This window comes from Orycteropus afer, unplaced genomic scaffold, assembly GCF_000298275.1.
Source record: "Orycteropus afer afer isolate SDZICR_OR568_19922 unplaced genomic scaffold, OryAfe1.0 scaffold00057, whole genome shotgun sequence".
In the NCBI taxonomy this organism is placed as follows: Eukaryota; Metazoa; Chordata; class Mammalia; order Tubulidentata; family Orycteropodidae; genus Orycteropus; species Orycteropus afer.
The window spans coordinates 6,016,460-6,041,901 of record NW_006921644.1 but is presented as its reverse complement, the minus strand read 5'-3'; the positions used below and the strand labels follow the sequence as shown (position 1 = coordinate 6,041,901).

Here is a 25,442-nt window from a genome sequence, read left to right as displayed (position 1 = left end):
TCTTCTTAGGCAGCAGCCGGCAGCCAGCAGGAGGTCTGAAGTGGGAGGTGAGGTAGTAAGTGGATGTTTCTAGGACTCTCTGAAAAGATTCACCAGCTCTGGTCTGAGTTGAGGCTTTAGACCTTAAAATGATGGCAAGTCTGTGTCACAACATCCGAATGACAGTCAGCATGTCCTAAGAAAACGAAGATGGGCGACCGCCTTCAAGAGATGGTCCTTCTTCTCAAAAAGGCAGAAGTAATGGAGAAAATCAACGACTGGCACCAGATCCCATCCCTGCCGTCCACTGTGCTTCAGGCTGTGATCCCGAATGTCCTCGCCCAGGAGCGTACCAGTCTGTGCCACACGGCAACATCAGGCCCAGGAACGCGAAAGAAAGATGGAGCCCCCCGTCCAAGACAGTGAGGGTTTGGAGGGAAAATTCTCATCCAGGAAGACGCATATAATGACTTCTATTAAAACAGAACAGCAAGTCACCAGGGAGATGTGAATTAGAGCCACAACCCACCAGCATGGCCACAAGCAAAAAGGCAGATAAAAACAAGTGTTGGCGAAGACGTGAACAAACTGGAACTCTCGTACAGTACTGGTGAGAATGTAAACTGGTGCAACCACTTTAGAAAACAGTTTGGCAGTTTCTTAAAGTTGCCTTATGAGTCAGCAGTTCCATTCCCAGTTATATATACCTGTTTTGGTTACTTCATGCTGTTCTAACAGAAATTACCACCAATGGGAACAAACAGGAGTTTGTTCTCCTACAGTTTTGGCGTGTAGAAGTCCGAGTTCCAAGTAAGGTCTAGGGGCTGGGTGAAAGCCCCTCAACCATGGGTTTCAACTCTGCCTCTTGCTCCTGGCCTACTGAAGCTGGAGGCTTTCTTCACTCAAGTAGCTGCTGAGGCTGACAAACCCAAGGTCGACAAGTAAAAAGGCACAGTCTAAGTATTATCAAACCACGTGGCAAGGCCACTGATACAAGACCATTAAGAGTCCCAAGATCGGGAGACAACACACAGGCTGGATGAAGACTCAGCTACACGCAGGGTTCAGGGGTGCCAAAAGCTGTAGACCATGCCTAAAGCTTCTCGTTTTACACCAGGAACAGACCACACCCCTAAGACACTCTCAGCTGCTCACAATTCCACCATGGAGTTGATTACCATCACAGGGAATACTACACCCAGCTGCCCAGCCACTCAAAACCAGGCCCAGCCAAGTTGACACACCACGTTAACTACCACAATACCCAAAAGGAATGAAAGACAGGTGCACACACCACCCTGCACGTGAATGTTCCAGGCAGCACTGTTAACAAGAGCAGAAGGTGAGAACAATCCAAGTGGCCATCAACTGATGAAGGAACAAAGCGTGGCAGATCCACACAGTGGAACATTAATTACTCAGCCAGAAAAAAGCAATGGACACTGACAGGCACCAGAGCATGAGCAAACCTGGAAAACGGTAAGCCCCGTAAAAGAAGGCCTACGCGTGTGATTCCGTGTGTATAAACGGCCAGACAGGCAAATCCACGGAGGCAGAAAGGAGGTTCGTAGCTGCCTAGGGCTGGGGCTGGGCATGACTTGCTAAAAGGTATGTGCTTTCTCGTGGGGAGGTGGAGAAAATGTTCTAACATGGATTGTGATGGTGGCTGCGCAACTCGATGGTTTTTAATAGATTCACTAAGGTGTACACCCATGACCAAAATCAACAGCAGGACATTTGCATCACCCCAGAAAGCAATGCCATGCCTGTCAGCATCACTCCCCACCTTCCCTCAATCCCCTCCAGTGCCTGGCAACCACTAATCTGCTTCCTGTCTCTCTGGATTTCCTGTTCTGGACATTTCACATCATAAAATTGTTTACTCCATGTTCTCTCGTGGTTCCTTTCCCTTAATGCAGGTTTTCTGAGACTTGTGCACGCTGTGGTCCCCTATGTCAAGTAATGTTCCACTGTGGGATATGACACACTTTGCTTATCCATTCCGAAGTTGATGGACATGTGGATTCCTACCTTTGATTGTTAAAAAGAATGCTTTTATGATAAAGAAGAATAACAACCTATCCAGAGTTCCAGGGGCAGCCTGGTCGGCCATCAAATCCATGAGCCCCAGTCACCAATTAAAGCCCAGCTGTCACCCTTGGAAGGAGCGCTGGTGGTACAATGGTTAAAGCATTTGGCTGCTAACCCAAAGGTCAGTAGTTCAAACCCACCAGCAGTTCCATGGGAGAAAGAAGCAGCAGACCGCTTCCATAAAGATTTTATGGAAATTGCCTTGGAAATCCTCTGAGGCAGTTCTACTCTGTCCTCTAGGGGCACTGTGAGTCACTATCGGGACAGCAGAGGGGTTTGGTCTTTGCATTTGAAAAGATGGACAGCTTTGGAAACCGGGACAGTTCCACTCTGTCCTCTAGGTGCTGCCGAGCATTGGAATTGACCCAATGGCAGTGGGTGGGTCACCCTTCCAAGTGGTACTTGACCACCCTCAATGGCAGATTCCCCATCCAGAGGAGTAAGAAAATATCAGCGTCAGGGGACTGCTGTGCATGTCAGATGTGCGTATGTCACAGGTGTGGGCCAGAGTGAGCGCTGAAAAGCTCCACGTCCACACAGTCACATCCAGGGCCCAAACAGGGCCCCCAGCCTTCAGTCAAGAATGGCTTAACCGCAGAGAGTTCCAGAACCTGGGCTGGGACACATACCACACTGAAAGAAACATGTACAAGTCACGCCCACATGGCCAGAGTTGCCTATGCTTTTAATCTTTGTAAAGATGGCAAGGGCCAAGGGATGCTCTGTGCCCAGAGTCTGCAACACAGCCTTTCCTTCCTCCCAGAAATTCCTTCAGGACCTTACCCTAAGACCAGGACCCTGGATAGCCTACAATTTACATACAGCGTTGGTCATAGCAAAATACCGTTTTGCTGCCATTAGTTGCCCTGAGTGGGCTCTGCCTCGTGGCGACCCTGTGATTACAGGAGCGACATGTTACCGGGTCCTGAGCCATCTTCAGGAATGTTAGTTAGTATTTTTCAGTCCACTGTTGCAGCCCCTGAGCAGTTTCAGTGCCTTTCAGCCTCGGGGCTCACCTTTCATTTTATGGACAGTATTCGGTTGTGACCCACGGGGGTTCCATGGGCTCATTTTCGGCAGATGGCCAGGTCTTCCCTCCTCCCAGTGTGTCTCAGCCTGGAAGCGCCACTGAAACCTGTCCATCACGGCTGACCTGCTGGTGACTGACATGCCGGCAGCCTAGCTTCCAGCACCACAGCAAACGCCAGCCACCACAGCACGAGAAACTGACCGACGGGCAGCAGAGCAAAATGCTAAACTACTTAAGACCAAAAATTGGAGATTGGTTAAAAAAAAAAAAAAAGGTAAAAATCTGCAGCCTTTACAACAACACGGAAGACCTCTATTTGCTGAAATGGAAAGGTCTTCACAACCGGAAACAACCTGTCCGTCCTGAAAGGACAGAAGACTCCACCAGTGTGTCCTCATCCAGCAAAATCACTAACAGCCGTTAAAATGAAGCCACCCACAGCAACCGGGACAAACGTCACCAGCATAACCAAAAAGGCAAGTGGCAGTGCCTTTCAGGCAATGTGCAAAGACCACCAAAGCATCAATAAATGCTTAACAAATGCAACGGTCTGGAAACTACCAGAAGGTGAGACTGGGTTCTCTAGGGAAAGATGGGGCACGTAAGTGTTTAACTATATTCATGATAATTTCTTAAAAATGAAACAAAAGGAAGTGTCTGGATTTAGCCAAGCTGCTTAGGAAGTGTGAAAGGGGTCTCAGCGGCTACAATGCAGAGCTTAAGTGACTGAGTTCCCTCCCTCCAGAGACTCTAGTCCAAAGTCAGTGCCTGTCTTTTCCAACCTCTAGGGGGCGCCTGCATTCACTGGCTGCTGGCCCTTTCCTCCTGCAAGTGCCTCACTCTGACTTCCGCTTCCACCTCAAACCTCCTTCTCCCTGACTCTCCTACCTTCCCCCTGGAACGGCCTTGTGATGACACCGGGGTGTAGCGGTGAGGCACCTGGCGGCTGGAGGGAGGCTCTGTGGATTAAACCTGGCGATCCGTTTGATATGAAATCAGCCGAGGCAAACCCTGAGGGGCAGCTCTACTCCGTCACACGAGGTCACGACTCAGTCAGAATCGACAGCACCAAACACAACGACAACACCCAGAAATGCAGGACAGTCTCTCCGTCTCAAGATCCTGCGATTCCTTCTCCTGAAGAATGCATGATCGTTACAGAATGAGAAAATAAGTAACCAAAACCACACCTACTGCCAGCAAGCTCATTCTGACTCCCAGCAACACTGCAGCACCGAGAACTGCCCCACAGATTTCCAGAGCGATCAATCTTTACGGAGACAGACCACCTCATCTTTCTCCCGCACAGCAGCTGGTGGGTTTACACCATCAACCTTCTGGTTAGCAGCTGAAAGCTTTAACCACTGTGGCCCAGAGCTCCTTAAGTCAGTCACTTCAATTAGGAAAAATAAAACAAGGTGAGAGGGGCCGCCTCGGAACTGTCAAACAGTAAACCAAAACATGGCATAATGTTTGCCCCTGGGCACCCTCTTGGGCCTCCCTGGGGACACAGCCCCTTCTCTACCATCCTCCTCGTCCCACTGGCAGGGGTTGGCAGTAGGCCAGTGTTAAGTATTGAACTGTGTCCCTCAAAAATATGTGATGTAAATCCACAGGTACCTGTGGTCATAATCCCACTTGGGAAGGGGCTTTCTTTGTTATGTTAATGAGGCAGATTAGTGTAGGCGTACAACAAAACCAAACCCACTGCCACAGAGCCCACTCCAATTCATAACAACCGCCATCAGGTTTCTGAGGCAGTAAATCTTTAGGAAGCAGATTGCCCCATCTTCTTTCCATGAAGTGGCTGGTGGGTTGAACTGCCAACCTTCTGGTTAGCAGTCAAATGCCTGAGCCACTGTACCACCAGAGCTCCTTAGTGCAGGGTATACCTCAAGTCAACCTCATCTGAGATATAAAAGAGAGAAAACAACAAGCAAGGGTGATGACCGATGGCAAGTCACAGGAGCGCTCCAAGGAACCAGGAAACAAGCTGAAGAGCAAGGACTCTCTGGGCTGACAGAGACAGATCACCTTCCCTACAGCCAGTGCGCTGAACTCAGACTTCTAGCCTCCTCAACTGCGAGGAGATACCTTTGTTTCTTCAAGTCTTCCACTAGTGATATTTCTATTACAGCAGCACTAGGAGACTAAGTCTAAGACTAAGCCAGGGAATGGCCTGGAACAGCTGGGCATGGCTGTGTGTAGGGAGGACACCTGGCTGGTGAAATCTGGCCCAAGGAGGACCCGGCAGCCCCACAGTCAGGGCTGTCCTCTGTAGGATGGACCTTCTGTTCTTGCTGCACTTGCTCTTTTTTGTTTTTGTTTTTGTTTTTTTAATTGTGATTTGGGTGAAGATTTACAGAGCAAATTCACTTTCCATACAGCAGTTCATATACACTTTGTCTCATGACATTGACCACGGTTTGCCACGATGCAACAGCTCCCCTCCCACTTCCACCCCATAGTTACCTCTTCCCAGTGTCCATCCCTCCATGCACTCCTACCCCCTGAGCTGTCTCCCTGTGCATAAGCAGGCCTTCTTTCTCCCATGATTGGTTTTTTCCGTTTTTTTGAACTTCATTATTAGTGCTGGGTGAGATGACATCTCACTGTTGTTTTGATTTGCATCTCTCTAACGATTAATGAGGAACGTGGCATCAGAACTGGAGGAAGGCTCATTAACAACCTGAGAAACGCAGATGACACAACTTTGTTTGCTGGAAGTGAGCACTTACTGATGAAGATTAAAGACTACAGTCTGCAGTATGCATTACACCTCAATATAAAGAAAACAAAAATCCTCACAACTGGACCTCTAAGAAGCATCATGATAAATGTAGAAAAGACTGAGGTTATCTCCTTGGCTCTACAACCAGCACCAGTGGAAGCAGCAGTCAGAAGGTCAGAAGACATGTTGCATTGGGCAATTCTGTTGTAAAAGACCTCTTTCAAGTGCTGAGGAGCAAAGATATCTTCTTGAAGACGAAGATGGGCCTAACCCAAGCCATGGTATTTTCAATCACCTCATAATGCGTGTAACAACTGCACAATGAATAAGGCAGTCCAAAGAAGAGTTGATGCTTTTGAGATGTGGCATCGGTGAAGAATGCTCAAAGTACCATGGACTGCTAGAAGAACTGACACATCTGTCCTGAAAGAAGTGCAGACGGAATGTTCTTTGGAAGTGAGAAGGCCCAGACTTTGTCTCACCTGCTTTGGTCATGTTGTCAGAAGGGACCATTCTCTGGAGAAGGATGTCATGCTTGGTAAAGTGGAGGGTTGACGAAGGAGGGAGGTACTCAACAAGATGGATTGACATGGTGGCTGCAGCAATGGGCGCAGGTACAGCAGGGATCGTGAGGCTGACGCAGGACCAGGCAGTGTTTCTTTCACTGTACATAAGGTTGCTGTGAGTCGGAGACGACTCGACAGCACATAACAACGACAACTGATGATGGTAAGCATTTCTTCATGTGTTTCTTAGCTGCCTGAATAGATCTTCTTTGGTGAAGTACATGTTCATGTCCTCTGCCCATTTTTCAATTCGATTATTTGTCTTTTTGTTGCTAAATTGTTGGACTTTTCTATACATTTTAGAGAACAGCCCCTTGTCCGATATGTCGTTGCCAAAATTTCATTCCTAGTCTGTGAGTTGTCTTTACTCTCCGGTGAAATCTTTTGATGTACCTAAGTATCTAATTTTTAGAAGGTGCCAGTCATCCGTTTTGTCTTCTGGTGTTTGTGCGTTTTTAGTTCTATTCGACAGTGTATTTATGCCCTGAGTTGGGCTCCTAAGTTTGTCTCTATTTTTATTTTGATTGTCTTTATGGTTAGGTGTTATATTCACGTCTTTGATCCAACTTGAGTTCGTCCTTTAATGTGATTTGAGACATGGGTCCTGTTTCATCTTTCTGCAAATGGATGTCCCATTCTGCCAGCACCATTTATTAAAGAGACCACATCCTTTCCATTTAAAGAGTTGGAGCCCTTCGTCAAAGGTCAGCTGTTCACAGGTGGATGGATTTACCTCTGGGTTCTTGCACTTCTCTCTTATCTGCTTTGGCAAAGATTATTTTGCTAGTTTCTAGTCTGGTAAGCAGCAGCCTTCACGGTGCAGTGGGTAAGCGCGTGGCCACTAACCCAGAGGTCAGTGGTTTGAACCCACCAGCCACTCCACAAGACAAAGATGAGGCAGTCTGCTTCCATAAAGACCACACACAGCCTTGGAAACCCTATGGGACAGTTCTACTCTGCCTTAGGGTCACTGTGAGTTGAAATTGACTTGACGGGAATGGATTTTGGGTGTGGGTGCCTGGTTCAGGTAATTTACATACATATACACACACACACATAAATACACATACGTGTACACACACACATTCTCCCTCCCACATACTGAAGACACACTGACAGCACAGTGATTAAGCACTGACCTGCTAACCACAAAGTTGGTGGTTTGAACCTTCCAGCTACTCCATGGGAGAAAGATGAGGCACTCTGCTTCCCTACAGGTCAGAGCCTTGGAAACCCTACGAGGCAGCCCTGCTGGTCCTCAGGGTCACTGTGAGTTGGAATCGACCCGGTGGCAGTGGGCTCTGCTTATTTGGTGGTTTCCACAGTTTCTCTTCCAGACGGAATCCTCGTTGACACAAACACTGCACCCAAACCCCCCGTCAGCACGGCTGCCGGCACAGCATGACGGAGCAGCAGCGGCTCACCATGCTCCCAGCTGCACTGAGACTGAGACAGGCCCCGTGCTAGACGTGCATCCTCACCGACTCTTCCTCCTAGCTGCACTGCTCCCCTGGGGCATGACTCCCACTCCATTCACCCTCCCTCCAAGCCCAGTGTGCCCTCCAGCCTTGAAGCAGCAGCCAAGGGGCTAGCCCACCCTCCACACACAGGCTCAGCTCCAGGGGGGCCTTAGTCCCGAGAGCGTTCATTCCGCTGTGCTGCACGGCCCCTCCACATGTGTGCGGGCTCCGGTGCCCCGGCACCCAGGTACCCCCACGCACACCCAAATGCCAGGACTCTCTGCCTGGCCAGTCCTCATGGCACCATGTGTGATACGCAGGTCCAAGCACCTGACGTGCATTCACAAATGTCATCCTCACAACGACCCTGTGGGTGGTCGGACCGTTACTTCATTTACAGATAAGAAAACTGATACTCAAACAAAGTAGCCGAGGGAATTGCCCAAGGTCACGCAGCCCGCGGGCATCAAGGCCGAGGCCGGAAGCAGGGTGTGTGGTTGAAGAGGAAGTGTCGCAGAGCTGCCCCGTCTTAACCCCAGATACAGCCATCTCGGAGGAGGGCCTCTCAGAAGTGAGGAGGGACAGAGGCTGAGCAGGGTTCCAGGCCTTTGCCTGGACTCGTTTGCTGACCAGGAATCTGGGGAGCTCAGCTCCAGGCCAGGTGTGGTGCTAGGTCTAGGTCCACCGTTGAGGACAGCCAAGGAAGTGGCACCGTGGTCAGGCTCCACTGACAAGGTGGCAGAAAGTGGGTGCTGGGATGTCCAGCTTCAGTCTTGAGCGGCACGGCGCCCTAGAGTCTTCCCGGCCCACAGAGTACCCACGGCTTTGTAGGCTGTAAACACGCACACGAGCATCTAAGGCAGGCTGGGGATGGAGGGGACACTCTTCTCAGAGGATGCTCCGAGGGACGCCTTTTCCCCTAGTTAGCACCACGGCTAACAGAACTGACTGTCACCAATCATGCTGGGTGACACTAACTGGTAATGTGCTGCGCTACTGACCAAAAGGTTGCTGGCTCAAACCCGCCCAGATACACCCCAGAAGCAAGGTCTGCCAATCTCCTTCTGAAAAACCAACCACTGAAAACCATGTGGAGCAGGGAGTTGCCATGAGCTGAAGTCGACTTGGTGGCAACTGGTTTCAATTACCCAGAGCATGGTCCACCCTCACTTCCAGGGCCTGGTGCTGTTTTGTGGGCTGCACGCTCCCTGCGCCAGCCTCTGGCTTCTCAAAGCAGGATGTGGCCACACCCCATCTGCCTCTCTGGCCACTTATGGCCAGATGGAGTTCTGGGCTGGGAGCCCTAGGCCCCCAAAAGCCAGAGAGAAGGCAAGCCACAGCCACAGGGCCCAGAGAACTGAAGCACCACAGCACACCGGAGGCACGGGGTCTCTCCAAAGGGATATATTCCCAAGAGCCAAGAGGCAGGCAGGGGCCCTAACTACAAGAGCCAACACTCACACAGTGCTTAGCGGGTATGTTCTGTGAGCCACGGACCGAAGCCCTGACTTGGCTCTCCAGTGCTGCTCGAACAAAAATACCACAATTGAGTGGCTTTAATAAATAGGGACTTATTCTCTTACAGTTTAGGAAGCCAGAAGTCTGAATTCAAAGTGCCAGCTCAAAGGACTGGGTGAAAGCCCCTCAACCTTGGCTGTCAGCTCTGCCTCTTGCTCCAAGCCCACTTGAAGGGGGAGGGTTTTCTTAAACAGCTGCTGGCTGCTGAGGCTGACAAATCCAAGGTCAACAAGTAAAATGGCACAGTCCCAAAATTATCAAGCAACACGGCAAGCCACTAGTTCAAGTCCAGACCCAGTCTCGAGATGAGCAGACAACATGGCAGGCTACTGAGATAAAGACTCAGCCAAATGCAGGATCCAGATGTGCCAAAAAGCTCAGAGACCTTTCTCAAAGCTGTCTCCTTATACACCGTGAGCACATCACATCCCTAAGGCAGCTACTTCCACCATGGACTGATTACCAGCCTCATAACAGGGAATAACCACATCCAGCTGCCCAGCCAACCTGACACACCTTGACTACCACAAGCTCCTCCCTAACACACTATATGTAAGTACTATCTGGTAGCATAGTGCCTAAGGCACTTGACTGCTAACCAGGAGGCTGGCGGTTCAAACCCACCAGCCACTCCTCGGAAGGAAGGTCGGGCAATCCTACTTCCGTAGTGATAACTGCCTCGGAAACCCAAGGAGGGGTCACTATGAGTCGGGGCCGACTTGATGGCAAATAACAATAACAAATCATTCACACAGGAGTCCCAGGGAAGTGCAAGTAATACATTTGGCTGCTAACCAAAAGGTTGAAGGTTCAAGTCTGCCCAGAGGGACCTCAGAACAAAGGCCTGGCAATCTGCCTCCAAAAATATCCGCATTGAAAACCCTACGAACCGCTGGTCTTCTCTGATACATACAGGATCACCGTGAGTCGGAATCGACTTGACGGCAACTGGTTATCATTCACCCGGTTTACAGATAAGGAAACTGAGGCACAGAGAGGTTGGGCCTCATGCCCAAGGTCACACAGCTCCTAAGAGATAGCATGGGGATTCAAATCCAGATGAGTCCGCACATTGAACCACACACTGCGCCCCCTCTCACACCGCATGGCCCAGGCTGAGGCCAGTTCAGCTGGGAGGCAAGGTAACAGTGGAAGAGGCTCTTTAAAGGCCTGTGTGACAGACTCCAGAGCATCAGCGGACAAGCGGATGCACTGGCCGCTGTGCTCCCCCACAGGGCACCGCAGGCCCCCCGTAAGAGGGAAGCTCCCTGACCACAGCTCCGAGAAGCCAGACTGGGTTCTCCAACAGGAGACCACAGCTAACCACCCCACCCCCAGCAGCCAGCCCAACCAACCAGACCAGAGCAGCCACTGGCTTGAGGCAGCCAATCCACGAGCTCAAAAAGGCACCTTCGGCCAATCAGAGTCCCTCCCCAGGAGCGCATTCCTCAGAGGCCACAGCCGGAAGTCAATCAATGTGTGGGGACAGACTGGACTGGTGGCAGAGTGTGGCTACAGCTGTGAGGGAAATCCTAAGAGGCAGACGAGGCCCACGTGTGGAGACCGGAGGTGGGTCTTGGGGGGGGGGCGGGGGGCGGAGAGAAGAGTCCTCAGAGCCGAGCGTGTACCGCCGCTTCCACTTCCCACGAGGCCCCTTGGTTCCCACCAGACCACCAAACCATTACACCCTTCTACTCTTGAGCCCTCAGTGGGCTCCTCCAGCTCCCTCTGTACCCTCCAAAATGAGAGGCGGTGGACGAGCCTGGTAGGATGCTCACCCACCCCATTTCCTATTCTTCCAGCACAGTGACCACATTTCCCAGCATCCTCTGCAGCTAGCCATCTGCCAGTGTTAGCCAATGGAGCCTGCTGCCATCAAGCCGATCCCAGCTCACAGCGACCGCCACGTGTTACAGAGCAGAACTTCCCCACAGGGTATCTAAGCTGTACTCTTCAGGAGAGCAGATCACCAGGTCTTACCTCTGGCGGAGCCAGTCATGGGTTCGAGCCACCAACCTCTCAATTAGCAGCTGAATGCTCAACCATTTTCACCACCTGGGCTCCTTCAAAAGAAGGACGATATTCAAGAGAATATATGGAATTCAGATTTATGTAATAAAGCTAACAGGGTAGCCTTATTCCTGGGGATGTCATTACAAATCTCCTGGTCCTCCAGTCCATCCCCTGCCCAATAGTGAGTCATTTCAATGGCACATAAAAACATAAACCAAGTCATGTCACAACCCTGCCTCCTGTTGCTTGCTGAATGAAACCCAGAGCCCTCACCACAGACTCCAAGGCCTTTGGTGACCTCCTCCCTCCGACCTCTATTCCTTCTAACCTCTTCCCCACTCATCGCACACCAGCCATTTATTCTGCTCCTCAAACAGGCCAACCTCCTTCCAAGTTCTGGGCCGTGGTACATACTGAGTCCTCTCCCTGGGATGCTCTCCCCGTGGATTTCCCCCTGGCTCCCTCCTTCTCACCCTAAAATTCAACTCAAGTGTCACATCCCTAATTAAAATAGTGCTCCTGACTGGTTACTCTTGATCAGAGCTCCCTGCCTCTTTCCTTTCTAGCAACCATCCCAGGCCAAGATCATTGTACGTTACTCTGCCTTTCACTTTCTTTCCCATCAGGCGGTAAGCTCCACTAGGGATAGCCACTGTTCTGCTCACTCCTTCATCCCCAGTGGCATGCGTAACACTTGACGCAAGCCCAAGTCCTCTGAATATCTGCTAAGTCCACAAAGCAGCATATTCTAAGAACTTGGGTGATGCCCATCCAGGACAGAAGACAACCCTTGAAGAACCTGACAAACCAATTCCTCCACCATCCAGCACAAAAGCAGGTCTATCTCAAGGTCAAGAATGAAAATACCAATTCTATTGTTTATACCACAATAGGCTCGGACAAGACCACCACACACCAGATGATAAACAGGATCATGCGCTAGGTTGGAGGAAGGAAAATCATTAAAAAGGCAAGTTGCCATGGTTACCTCATGCCTTCTAAAAGGCTATTTCCCTTTATCTTTGATGATAATGTGATGATGACAAGAGCAGTGAATACTCAGATACCTCCACTGCGGCCAGCACTGTCGTTAGTTCCATTTTACAGATGAGGATATGGAGGCAAAAAGAAGCTCAATGAGTGGCCCAGGGTCATTCCCCAAGAGCACAGCAGGACTGGGATTTGAACCCGAGATCCAACGTTTGTGCTTCTGTACACCATTTAACTGCACATCTGCACCTGCAAAATAATTATACAGACACTGGGGACACTGGCTGAATTGCACATCTGATGGGGTGCTTGACCACAAGTTTGGGAACCCCGTTCACACAGTGGATTTCTTCTTAGATGGGAGATGCCAGTGAGAGTTTGGCATATACTTCTTTTTTGGTTTTATTGCAGTTTGATGGAAATTTACAGAGCAAATTCCTTTTCCATTCAACAATTCCTACACATTTTGTTTCATGACATTGGCTGCAAACCCTTGGATGTGTTGTTGTTTTTTTTTTTAATTTTTATTGTCATTTGTGTAAGTTTACAGAGCAAATTCATTTTCCAAACAGCAGTTCATACTCACTGTTTCATGACACTGACTGCAATTCCCACAATGTAACAGCTCTCTTCCCACTTCCTCCCTGTGGTTACCGAATCTTCCCTGTCCTTCTTTCCTATGCACTCCTGATCCCTGCTCTATCTCCCTGTAAAATACTGCCCTTCTGTTCTCCCAGGATTGATCTTGATCGCTCTAAGGAGTCTATCTACCTGATGTAAACGTTCACCCCATATGCCTGTCTACTGTTTGTCTGCAAGTCACGGGAGTGAGCTCACTTTCAGACCTGAAGGGTAACTATACAGGCCACCATCTCAGGAGTATCACCAGACTCTATCAGACCAGTAAACCTGATCTTTCTCAACCTTGCATGTATTTCTTAATGGCTTCAAAAAACATTTGGTGATATGACAACTCTAAAATATAGTTATTTTTTAATGGATATGAACCCAAACATGGAATTTCAGAGCTTGCCAATACACAGTAAAACCCTATCAAACTCCATCTTAGCCTCCATCTCCCTGGTAATGCATCTGTACGCTTTGTGCACGGGCTCCTCCTGGTCACTGTCTAACAATGAAGCACCTAGGTACGGCCAGCCTCCAGGAAGGTGAGTCCTCCGCACACGGATGGAATTAGTGCACTTCCCTCCTGCTGTGACAAGGATGGTCTAAACACAGCTGTGTGCTTGCCTCTGATGCCAGGCACAAAGGCACCTTCTAGTCACTTAAGAAAGCAACACGAGCCAGGAGAAGGCTCAGGGCTTTGAAGGCAGATGGGACGATTCCAAGCTATAGTTGTACCCGTTTACTGGCTGGGTGGCTCTAGGCATGTCATCTCATTTCCTTGACACTCAGTTTCCCAGTCAGTAAAGTGAGGACAACTCCTGCCACAGGGTCACTGTGAGGATTTAACGAGTTGTTTACTGCATGTGACATGCTCAGTGGCAGGACAAGTATGTGGTGAGCACTCATTACAGGCGGCCCTTAACAACATCAGCATCATCGGGCAGGCAAACCAAGAACCTAACACCAGGGACACACAACAGCCCCAGGGTTTGAGAGTTCCCTCGTTCATGGGCAGCCCCACCCCGCCAAAACGGAGCAGACGGGCAAACAACACATGAGCAAAAGGAAAAACTTCAAGATCACAGTCAGTTCACTTGAGACAGACACAGTCCCAGCCCTCACACAGCCGACCCTTTCAGATCCAACAAGCAGGTGGCATCGGGTCAGCCCCAAAGACAAACTCCAGCCTCCCATGTGGATGAGACAAGGCAGGGACCCTGAAGTTTGACTCTAAAAAGCCCCAGAGCAGCCCCTTCTGCCTAGAGGTTGCTCAGCTGGTGCCCACTGGGAGGCAAAAGCCATCACAGGGCGCTCTCCCAGGAATTCCACGAGCTCCCATTCCACATTCCACCACTGCCAACTCGGTGTCAAGGTGCACCGAGATCAGTGCTGGAAGGGACCCTGCACCATCCTGGCCGACATCCTCAAACAGCACCAGCGAGACTGAAGGCCAAGAACCTTGGCTTTTCCATCAGAAGCCAGGTCTTGGGACTCCTGCCCAGTGGCTTTTTTCTTTCTTCTTACCTCAAGTTTCAGTTATGAAACATATTCTACATGTAAAAAGTACAGAAAGTAAAATCCATTTAATTCTTATCCAGTTAAGCCAGAACCGATTATCATCTCACTTGACAGATAAGGAAACTAAGACAAAGGGAAGTTAAATAACTTGCCTCCAGTCACGCATCGGGTAGGTGGCAGAGCTGGGGTGGACCCAGAAGTCGAGATCCAGAGTCTGCATGTTCTTGTGGGAGCCTGGCTCTCCGGTGACTGCCAGTGATTCCTTCCCTCTCCGAGAAATCAACCAGCTGCCGCTGAGTCAACTCCAAGTCATGGCGACCTCACGCATCAGAGCAGAACTCTGCTCCAAAGGACTTTCAGTGGGTTTTCTCAAACCTCTGACCTCAGAAGCTGGGCGTGTTAACCATCTGGACCACCCAGGGACTCCCATCTCTAACGAGAAGGATCTAATTCCCCGCTCCTTGAACCTCAGCTGGCCTCAGTGTGAGACAGTACCACAGACTTTCTGAGATTCCTACAGCTAAGTCATAAAAAGTCTTACAGTTTCTGCTCAACTCTCGGGACATTCGCCCTGGGGGAAGCCAGTCGCCTTGTAAGAAATCCGACTACCCTGAGACCACCCTGCTCGAGAGGCTCCAGCCACCAGTCCCGGCCATCACCGCCAAGATGCCTGACTGAAGGCACTTGAACCTTCTGGGCCAGGACACGTACCAGCTGGGCTTCACCAAATGACCTCAGTCAATAAATACCACAAAGAGCAAAAGAACCACTCAGCAGAGCCCTTCCTGAATCTATGACACACACATCTAGTCTCTTGCATCAAATGGCTCCCACTGAGCCCATGTCAGGAGGGCCATCCCGCTGGCCAGCAGGCAAACTCCTCCTTTAACTGTCCACATAAGCAGCTGCTCCGCCATGAGGACTGCCCCCAGCCCCCTCTACTCCTCTGACACCCAGAGGGACAGCGGCCCTCCTCTTGGCACAATGCCCAGAACCAACCCCCACTGTGGCACTCACCACACAATCCTGCAATGGCTGCATCTGTATCTGTCCCCCTCCTGAAGGTGGGAACTCTCTCCTTCCTCTTCTCTCTCAGCAGAGCCTGTTGTTGTTGTTACGTGCCGTCGAGTCGGCCCCGACTCATAGCGACCCCTCCTTGGGTTTCCGAGGCAGTATCACTACGGAGGTAGATTGCCCCATCTTCCTTCCAAGCAGTGGCTGGCGGGTTTGAACCGCCAGCCTTCTGGTTAGCAGTCAAGTGCCTTAGGCACTAGCTACCAGAACTCCTCTCAGCAGAGCCTAGTACCTAGTATGTCAGCAAGTTTCAGATGAACAGATCAAACTGCTCAGTCACGACAGGTCCAGAGAAAACACCTATTTCACTCAAAAACATTTTACGGCTCTGAGCAAAGCAAACACGTGCCTCAGACCAGGTTTCCCCACCTTGTCATGAAGGACCACCACAGCACTGAGCCAGCACTTCAACCACACCACGCCTCTTCTGAAGACCCTTCGAAGGACCCCAATGCCCCAGATCGAACTCCAACACCTAAATGAGACTTCAAGGTCCCGGACCCACTGGCCTCCACTCACTGGTAACAACGATGGCCAAAATAACAGCTGTTCCCACCGGTCGAGCGCTCAGTACGTGCTGTGCACTGTGTCAACCCACTGTCACAGATCTGCTCACCCCCAGTCATGAGGGGGGTGGATACCGACACTGTCTCCATTCTGTACATAAGGAAATGGGGGCTCAGAACACTGGTCACTTACTCCAGGGCGCACACAAGCCCCACAGGCTTCGCTACTAAAACAATAGAGGCACCACAAGGATTTGAATCTAACTACTGTGGCGTCTGCAGCAGCTGGAGCAATGCCTGGAGAGTGAACACTCAAATACTGAATGAATGAATGAATGGATGGACGGATGGAAGGAGGGAAAGGACAGAGGGAGCGGGCCACGGAGCTCCCCTAGGGCAGTGTTTACTAAACCTGGCACATTACCAAGGTCACCCAGGGCCTCGGCAGGGCCCACCTGGGGCTACCAGATGAGAAGGGGGCCCAGTAACCTGGGTGTGTAAAAGCACCCAGGTGTTTCTGAGGGTCAGCCAGGCGTGAGATCCGCAGGCCAAGCACAGAAAGGAAGCCAGTGTCCAGTCTCAAGGGCACACCTGTATTTCCCACAGTGCCTGCTCTACCCCCTGCAGGCCCCCACCGCAGCTGCAACAGGTTTCTGAGCCACCTGGGAGGCCGAGTGCAGTCAACATGCCACAGAGGAGAGCTGGGAGGGAGTCTGGCTGCCTCCACTCAGGGGCATTTCCAAGCAAAGCTTCTGGCACTGGGCCACCTGAAGCCATTCCAGGGCCAAGAGAAACCTTTGGCAGCTATTTCATTGTATCCACGATAACAGAAAGCAAGGAAGGGGTGCAGAGCTACCACAGTTGCCGGCAAGCAGACACATTCAATACCTATGATCCAACAGGACACTAAGGGTGGGGACCAGGCATTCTCAGACCAAGTAGGGTGAAGCCCAACGGGGCAACCTGTCTTATGGCATGTTACCAAATTCTCCTTGAAGGGCACTGCACCCTTGAACCCTTTCTAGACTCAATTATTTTCTCCTTTGAATTTTTTGTTGCTATGTGTTTTCAATAATGGGAGGCATACTGAAATCAAGGGGAAAATTTTTTTTTTTTTTGAGGTAATATGGACTTTTATGATTATGTGGGACATATATGTCCCATGTGGACTATGATGGTAGGATCAGTGGGGTGAGACCCATGTCTTCAGATTCACACAGTTATACAGGTCCCTGCAACTCAGTTCCCAAGAAACCTGAGAGACTGAAAATGGTGGGCAACCTGTGCCCCATGGGTCATGAAAGGGCTAAGTCAGAAACCACCCTTCTAGGAGGTTGTGTGTTAGGCACTCCCATATCCCTGAGTGTGCATAAACACATAAGGCAAGGACAGTTCCCATGGCATTGACCCTAACAGCAAAAGATGTAACTTTTTTTTGGAGTTTGGAGGGGCTTGACTGCACACAGCAATCTGAGTGGATACTAAGTACCCCTGAAACAGAGGCAGATTGACACGCCAAACAAAGAAATTCCAGGTGCAGACTGTACGTGGGAGGCACCCATTTGTGGACACAACATCACCCAAGCCCCAGTACTTCTTGAAGACAAAGGAAACCGACAGTGAAGTTGAGCCCAGGGCAGGGGCTGGGGAAAAGAGACACTTATTTCTTAGTTGTTGGATTTTTTTCCCTCCAAGCACACATTATCATGTTTCAATTAAAAACAATTCAATTAAAAAAAAAAAAAAAAAAAAGCAAAGAACAGCCTGTCTCTACAACCGACTGTTGCTTAAGTCCCTGCCTCTGCTGGTCAAAAACAGTCTCAGCAACTGTACGGCCTGGAGTGGTTGCCCAACCTAAAGGGAGTTGGGGCGGGGAAGGCCAGGCCCTGCCGCCAGCACCAGAGCCTCCCGTGAAAGCTGAAAGCGTCAGCGGACCTGGGGCCAGCTTACCCTAGGACAGACGACTGAGCAAACGGGAGCCAGACCGTCCCTGCCGCCCAGGCGGGGACACGCTCTCCCAGCCCAGGTGAGCATCTCCCCAGGGGCCCTGCTAAACTCCTTCTAGGGCTGTGCTGCCTGGATGGCCGGCCTCTGCTCGAAACCCCATCAGAGGCCAGACAAGGGCCTCCCTGCAGCAGCTCCCTGGTGTTGAGAAGATTAACCAAGAACATGTGCAGTACCAGCCACGGCATAAGGCGGGGGGCCAGGGCTAGAGCCGGGTCGCTCGCTCGCTCACACGCACACACGCACGCCCGCCCCCGGCACCGCTGCAGTACTCACAGAAGCCCTCGATCTTGTCGGCTGTCTTGCTCCAGGCCACCTGCCGCGTCTCCATGATCACCTGGACAGTCCTGCGCTCGGGCGTGGACTTGCGGAAGCTGAACACGGTCATCACGGTCCCCAGCTCCAGGGCTCTCTTGATCTGACTCTTCTCGTATTCTGGAAGCGTGTCCACGCTGCCCACGGTCGTCATTGTCGGGCACCCCGAGGAGACGGCAGAAGGGAGGGAACAAGGAGGCTGGGGAGACAATGAAAGAGAACTGGTTATGATTAACCGCAGGGGCGTCTTCTTGGGCTATGGGTCTCAGCAACCAAAATCCTGCCTCGTGCCCATAGAACGAGCTTCTGCAGAGGGCTCTGTTGGCAGGCATCGCCAGCCACTGGAGAGAGCAGGCAGGTGCAGAGGTTTAAATGGACAACAAGGGGCAGGGAAGGGCCCCGTTGGCCTCAATGACCTGACCGTTACCAGGCTTTGAATAACCAAAGCAGCCCAGCCTCCAAGCAGCCACCCCCCTTCCCTGCACCCACTGTGACCCTGGAGAACATTTGAATAGCCAGAGCAGCTCTGACCAGCTCCCACACACAAGCCTCTCTTCCCTGCTGCCTAGGTTTCTGGCCCACGGGAGGAAGATGGGACAATCCACTTCTATAAAGACTGACCGCCTTGGAGACCCCATGGGCGTTGCTCTGAGTCGGAATTGACTCGGTGGTGGTGGGTTTGGCCTGAGTGACGATGAGAACAGCAGAAAGGCAGCAGAGGCAACTGACTGGATGGAAACAGGGCAGGCTCTCGGGTCCAAATCCTGGTTTAGGTTCTGCTGCCTGTGTGGCCTTGGGCAGGCTGCTGAAGCCCTCAGTTTCGTGCTGTCCACAACGGGAGAGTTAGGAAAACTGGAACGCAATGCCTCCAGCAAAGCCCCTCATGGGACGCCAGCATCAGGCGCCCTCTCTGTCAGAGCCATGTCTCACTCCCAGGCAGCACACATCACACAGCTGCCCAGACCCCACACCTGAGTCACACCTATTTCCTCTCTCACCTCCACACGCTAACCACCAGCAAATCCAGAACCAGACCTGTCTGCCCTTCACCTTTCCTCCCGAGATCTCTTCCTGTCACCTGCGTGCTGGTCTCCCTGCTTCCACCCCACCCCTACACAGTCAATTCTCAGACCTAGAGCCAGAAGGATCCTTCCAGAACATGAGTTAAATCAGTTCATGCATGTTCCCCATTTCACTCAGAGGCAAATCCAAACCCCTTAGCAGTCTGCCCACCCTCTCCTCTGACCTCTGCTCCCACAGCTCTCTGCCTTGTCTGCTCCAATGAGGTAACCTGCCTACTGCTCTCACACACTGATGCCCCAGGGCCTTTGCATGTGCCTAGGAAGCACCATTCATCCCTCCACTTCCTTTGGGTGTTTGTTCAAAGGATCTTTGCAACAGGCATTCTCTGACTATCCCCACACAAAACATCACCCTATCTGGCGTCTGTGCTTAGTGTCTACCACCCCACCAGAACATAAGCTCCACTTTGCTCCTGCTTTGTCCACAGCTGGGTCCCTCAACCCTTAGACTGAAGACTGGCAGACAGAAGCACCAAGTATCCATTCTTAATGATGGAGCGAACACTCAACACCCTGGCGAGGTAGGTACTGTTATTACACCCATTTCACAGATGAAGAAATTGAGGCTCAGAGAAATAAAGCCACTTACTTAGAGTCACATAGCTGGTAAGTAGCAATGCTAGGATGCAAAACGAGATCTGTCAAGAAGCAGAACTCCAACGAGGGCTTGCTGTGTGCTGTGCTGCTGTAACCCCAATGGGCATTTTCACACTTAATACCACAGAGTTTTTTTAAAAAAAAAAAAAAAACTTGTTGCCAGCAGGTGGATTCTGACCCACAGTGACCCTACAGGACAGGGGAGAACTGCCCCATAGGGGTCCCAAGGCTATAATCTTTACAAAATCTTTACAAAAGCAGACTGTCACACCTTTCTCCCAGAGTGGCTGGTGGGTCCAAATCACCAACCTTTTAGTTAGCAGCCAAACACTTAACCACTGTGCCACCAAGGCTCCTAACATCACACAGTGGAGACTACTACTACCTCCAGTTCACAGAGTGGCTCAGAGAGGCTGAGTGACTTGCTCAAGGGCATGCAGCTTATAACGAGGAGGCTGGGATGTGAACCCAGGGATATAACCCACGCTGACTCACTCCCCTGTTCTGCTTCTCAAAACATCTGAAGACCAATGTCTGCCTCAGACCACTTAAAAGTGAAGTGCTTCTTCACTAAACCGCCTAGGCCGTGCGTGCTGGCTGCACAGCCTAGGACAAGTCAGTCACCATGGCACTGAGCCTCACTTCTGCCCCTGCAGAGACCAAGGGAGCAGTCCCTACCCCTTACAGTTCTCCTGTGGGTTAAACATCAGGCCCTGAGCAAGGACACACAGCCAGCTCTTGGTTAGATTCATGTCATGCATGGGTTGCCCTGAGTCACAATCACTCGACAGGTCTCGTTTTATTTTTACCACTTCAGTCCCTGCGTGGCACAAGTAGGAAAGGCTGGCCTAGAGTCCACCCACAGGCACTTTGGAAAAATGCCACATCCGAAAATTCAGCCCCTGAAACCTGCAGGGCACAGCTCTGCTCTGACCCACACGGGGCACCACGAGTCGGAACCGCTGGGCAGCAACTGCTCTGGCGTTTGGAGATTACTGCCACCAACTGTTCAGTGTACCCTCTCCTTTCCTCCTCCTCTCCCACCGTCCCTCACGCCTGTGCACACGTTTTACTCTCCAGCCCCCAAGGCCACACTGTAGCACTAGGGAGGGGAGCTGCGGAGACCAGGAAGTGAGAGGTAGGTGTTGAGCCCCGTTGGTCTGGGCCTCCACCCTGGCTCTGCCTCCACACAGCCTGCTGCTAAGTTGCTGCCAAGCTGCTGCCAATCCACTGCCAATCCAGGCCTCAGCCCCCTTGTGTGTACAACGAGGATAACACCACCACCCTCGGGGTGGCTGGACTCAAAAGCCACCATGTATGTACAACCACTGGCATTTAGCAGGACCTTGGTTAATCCTACCCAGCCACTTGATACACAAACCAAGATACAGAAGAGGGTGAAAATGGGGGGTAGGGAGTCCAGTCCTTGCCCTCGGCCCCTCCTCCCACTTCACACTCATAACCAAAGCACCTCCATGCGTGTGCCAGCCTAGATGTAACTCAGATACGACTGTCTGTCAGAGCTGCTCTCTGCCCATTGAAACAGATCGGACAAAGTCATATGTGCCCGGGATTAAGGGAGCAGGAGAAGGGGACCCCAACTTAGTCTGAGGTCAGGCGGGGGACGTTTCTACGGGGAGAAGGCATCCGAATGCAACCTTGAGCGCTAAGCAGGGGGAAGAGTGGTGCTGTCAGAGAAGCAGCTTGGCAAAGGCCCGGCGGCAGGAACAGCTGGTGTGTCGAGAACTCAGCCAAAGTTAAGTGTCTGTCAGGAATAGCCTAAGAGCAGCCCCCTGCCTGTGGCTGTGAGCATGGCAGCTCCACACCCCACTGAACAAAGGCGGCCCGGCCTTGCACCATCCTCATGACGGGTCACAGCTCAGACGGCGGTGAACATCGGGCTCTCCCTGGCTGCTCTCCGGAAGTGGCTCACCAGGCCTTTCTTCATCTGTCCTACGACAGAAGCTACACCGAAACCTGCTTGCATCCCAGCACCACCAAGACAGGTGACTTCACCCGAGAGGCAATGGCCAGGAACTGAACCTGGGTCCCCTGCATGGAAGCAGGGACGCAACCACTGACCCGCCACTGTCCCTGCCCTCCTGCCTAGTCACCTCTATGGATGAAGGGATCAGCGAGGTGTCCTGCGGCCACTCTCACCCTTGTACCCCAAACCCAATTCCCTCGAGTTGATTCTGACTCACACAAACCTACAGGGCAGAATAGAGCTGTCCCATGAAGGTTCCCAGGCTGCAAATCCTTATGGAAGCAGACTGCCTCTTCTTTCCCCTGAGGAGCAGCTAGTGGGTTTGAAGCATCGACTTTCTGGTCACTAGCAAAGCTCCTTCACCCTTGCAAGGCAGCCACTCAGGTCACTTATCTCAGCAAGGATTCTGAAGATGAAAACTGAAGCCCTGAGATGCACAGGTGCTTGATCAAGGTCCCCAGGCAAGTGGCAGCACTAGGTAGGTGGCCTCGGGCCAAACCCCGAGCCCCAGCTCCCTCAGCACCTGCCTTCTGGAATTCAGAATCCCAGGGCAGAATGGGGCCAGACGTTAACCGGCAAGCCCTCTCCCTCTCAATAGGAGCTCTGGTAGTGCAGTGCTTATCCCTTGACGGTTACCTGGAAAGGTTGGCGGTTTGAACCGACCAGTGGCTTCACGGGAGAAAGCTGTGGCAGCATGCTTCCATGAAGATGAACCTTGGAAACCCCGGAAGGCAGTTCTACTAGGTCCCATAGGGTCGCTCAGTCGGAATCAACTCAATGGCAATGGGTGTGGGTACCGCTCTCAAGTTAGAGGTTAAGCCACTTGTGCAAGGTCACACAGGTAGAAAGTGGGAGAAACAGGACCTGAACCTGATTCCAACTCCACAGCTGTTCACTGTGGTGGCTGCTCCCGGCCTCACTGCAGCCCCTGGGGCTCCCCACTGTCAGGCCCCAAGGCCAACCTCTAGCAGGGCACAGACAGGAGACTCATCACAACCCCCACATTAAGCCAGCCAGCCAGGCCGCGGCCCCAGGGCCTCAGTTCCCTCTGGATCTGCGAGGGCCTTAGACTTGACCTTCCTCCCCCCCGGAGTCCAGTGCCCCACCATAGCCTCTCACATTACACCAGGAACGAGAACAAGATCCTTGGAGGCAGCCGTCAAACCCAGACCCCACTGGATGCCCCGCAGCTGAGGCGAGAGTGGCCTTGGCCCACAGCGGGCACAGTGTCACAGGCCATCCCCATCCTGCTTCTGCTTTTCTGAACCAAGAAATGGGCCTGACGTCCCTTGTGGTTCCCATTTCTCCTGCTCCACGGGTCACTCTGCACAATGACTTATGGGGTCAATACAAACGGCTGAGATTTGAGTCGCGGTTGTGCCATAGGCCCTTCTCTTCCACATGACCACCTGAGCCACAAGGCCCCCAACAAGGAAGTGGGCCACGTCTTCACTCTGCACACGAGGACAGTGCAGGGCGTCATCCAAAATCCCATGAGAGACACCTGCTGGAATTCATCACCGGCGCCTCCCGGACAGGTAACGAGCACTCCTGCAGCCGGACGGATGTTTTCTCCACATCTCACCTGCACCCCGCAGCTCTGGGGCTAAATGTGTCATCAGCGGACCCAGGCGGTGCCAGCCATTGCAGGCGGGAACGTCAATCGGCCCAACTTTTGTAATTAATTTATTATTTTTTTAGGGCAACTCGTGAGCATCTATTCAAAGGTAAAATACAGTTTATAATTTAACAACTCACATGTGCTGAAAAGGACACAAACACATTCATGGAAAAATCATTTGTAAAAAAAAAAAAAAAAAGAACAGGAACCAAGGGCTCATCGGTGAGGGAGGGTCCTTAAACACCTGATGAAAGAAAGCTGGGGAGCTCCTGGCACTCACCAGGAAGGTGCGTGAGCAGTTGGATGAGGAGAAGATTCAGAGACAGCAGATGAAAAGAGTGCAAACCACTAAACCAAAAAGAAATCCAGTTCTGACTCACAGTGACCCCCTTTGGGTTTCCAAGGCAGTCAATCTTTAACAAGTCTTCACCAGATGGCTGGTGGGTTTGAACCACAGACCTTCTGGTTAGCACTCAATGCCTCGGGCATGACGCCATGAGAGATCCTCAACTCTGATCCATTTTTTACAGGCCTTCAGCTTATAAAACTGGGAAAGTGGCTACTTCTGGAGGGTGGGAGAGGACAGAAGGGTGACTTGCCTTTAAATTACTTTAAGTGGTGGCATAGTGGATGCATGTGTGTGTAAATCAGTAAGTGTGTTAGAAAATTCTCTCTCCAGCACCTTGTACCGACTCCACCTTATGAGTCCAAAAGGGCTATGCTATTCTTGGGGGTCCCCGCTTTGCACTTTGCCTCTTGAGGGGAAGGTTACTACACTCCATGATGAGTGGGGGTGGGGAGAGGCAGCAGCAGGCAGTAATTGAAGCATCAATGAGGCCTCCAGGAGCCGCGGTCTGGAGCGGTACACACGTGGCACACATAAGCCTTCATTAACAGGGGTCCGGGTTTGGGGCAACATGGCCACCAAATTCAGCAGGGCTCCCAGCAGAAATGTAGCTGAAGACACGACCCATGCCCAAGCAGCCCTTACCCAGAGAGGGTCAAGTCCCGGTTTGGGCACCCATTCCATAGACAAGCCCGAATTCTTGCACAGCCCTGGGAAGTAGGTTGGGTGGTCGGGGTAACCAGGGGGAGAAAGCGAGGCTCAGAGAAGCTCATCACCTTGGCCAGGGGCACAGAGATGGAGCTGGAATTCAAGGTTTGGCTGACCAGGGCCACCTTTCCCCAACGCCATGCCACCCGTTGCCCTCGCCCCACTCCTTCACGCTAGTTCAAGATGGGGGGGGCAGCCTCCTCCGGAACCCAGCGCCAAGCTGAGTGGGCACTGTGTCCAAAGGGGCCACACGGTTCCCTCAAATTCTTCCTCTCGGGGAGGCAACGACCTCCTTGGGATTCCGGGGCATACATAGAAAAACGCACACATGCACACGCGTAATTATGCATACAGTTGTGTGTGGGGCTGTCATGAAACCCCTTGAAACTCACCAAGCGTCTCCGCGGGAGGGCTGCGCTACCCCGAGCTCGCCCCCACTCCCCTCCCCTCCCTCAAGCACCTGCGCAAGACGAGGAAGCGTCCGGGGCCCCCTGGCCGCCAGGACACTGAGCGAGCCTCAGGCACAGAGCGGCCAGGGCAGACCCCCAACCGCTGCACGCGCGGCTCCCTCCCAGGTCCCATTCAAAGCTTAGGCCGCCCCGGGCACCGACCACGAGGTGGCGCCACCCCGGCCGAGGCGGCGGCGGCCCGGACCCCTGCCTCGGGCACAGCGGGCAGG

General features: G+C 51.9%; 1 protein-coding gene across 1 annotated transcript in view; it reads right to left on the bottom strand.

Annotated features, from left to right (window-relative positions):
- PLCG2 (phospholipase C gamma 2) overlaps nt 1-18,576 on the bottom strand; it is a 154,322-nt gene extending 135,746 nt beyond the window's left edge. Inside the window, exon 1 of the mRNA XM_007939124.2 lies at nt 18,384-18,576. Coding sequence (XP_007937315.1) covers nt 18,384-18,576 — 193 coding nt within the window. The remainder of the gene's footprint in view (nt 1-18,383) is intronic.
- Nucleotides 18,577-25,442: the final 6,866 nt, after the last annotated feature.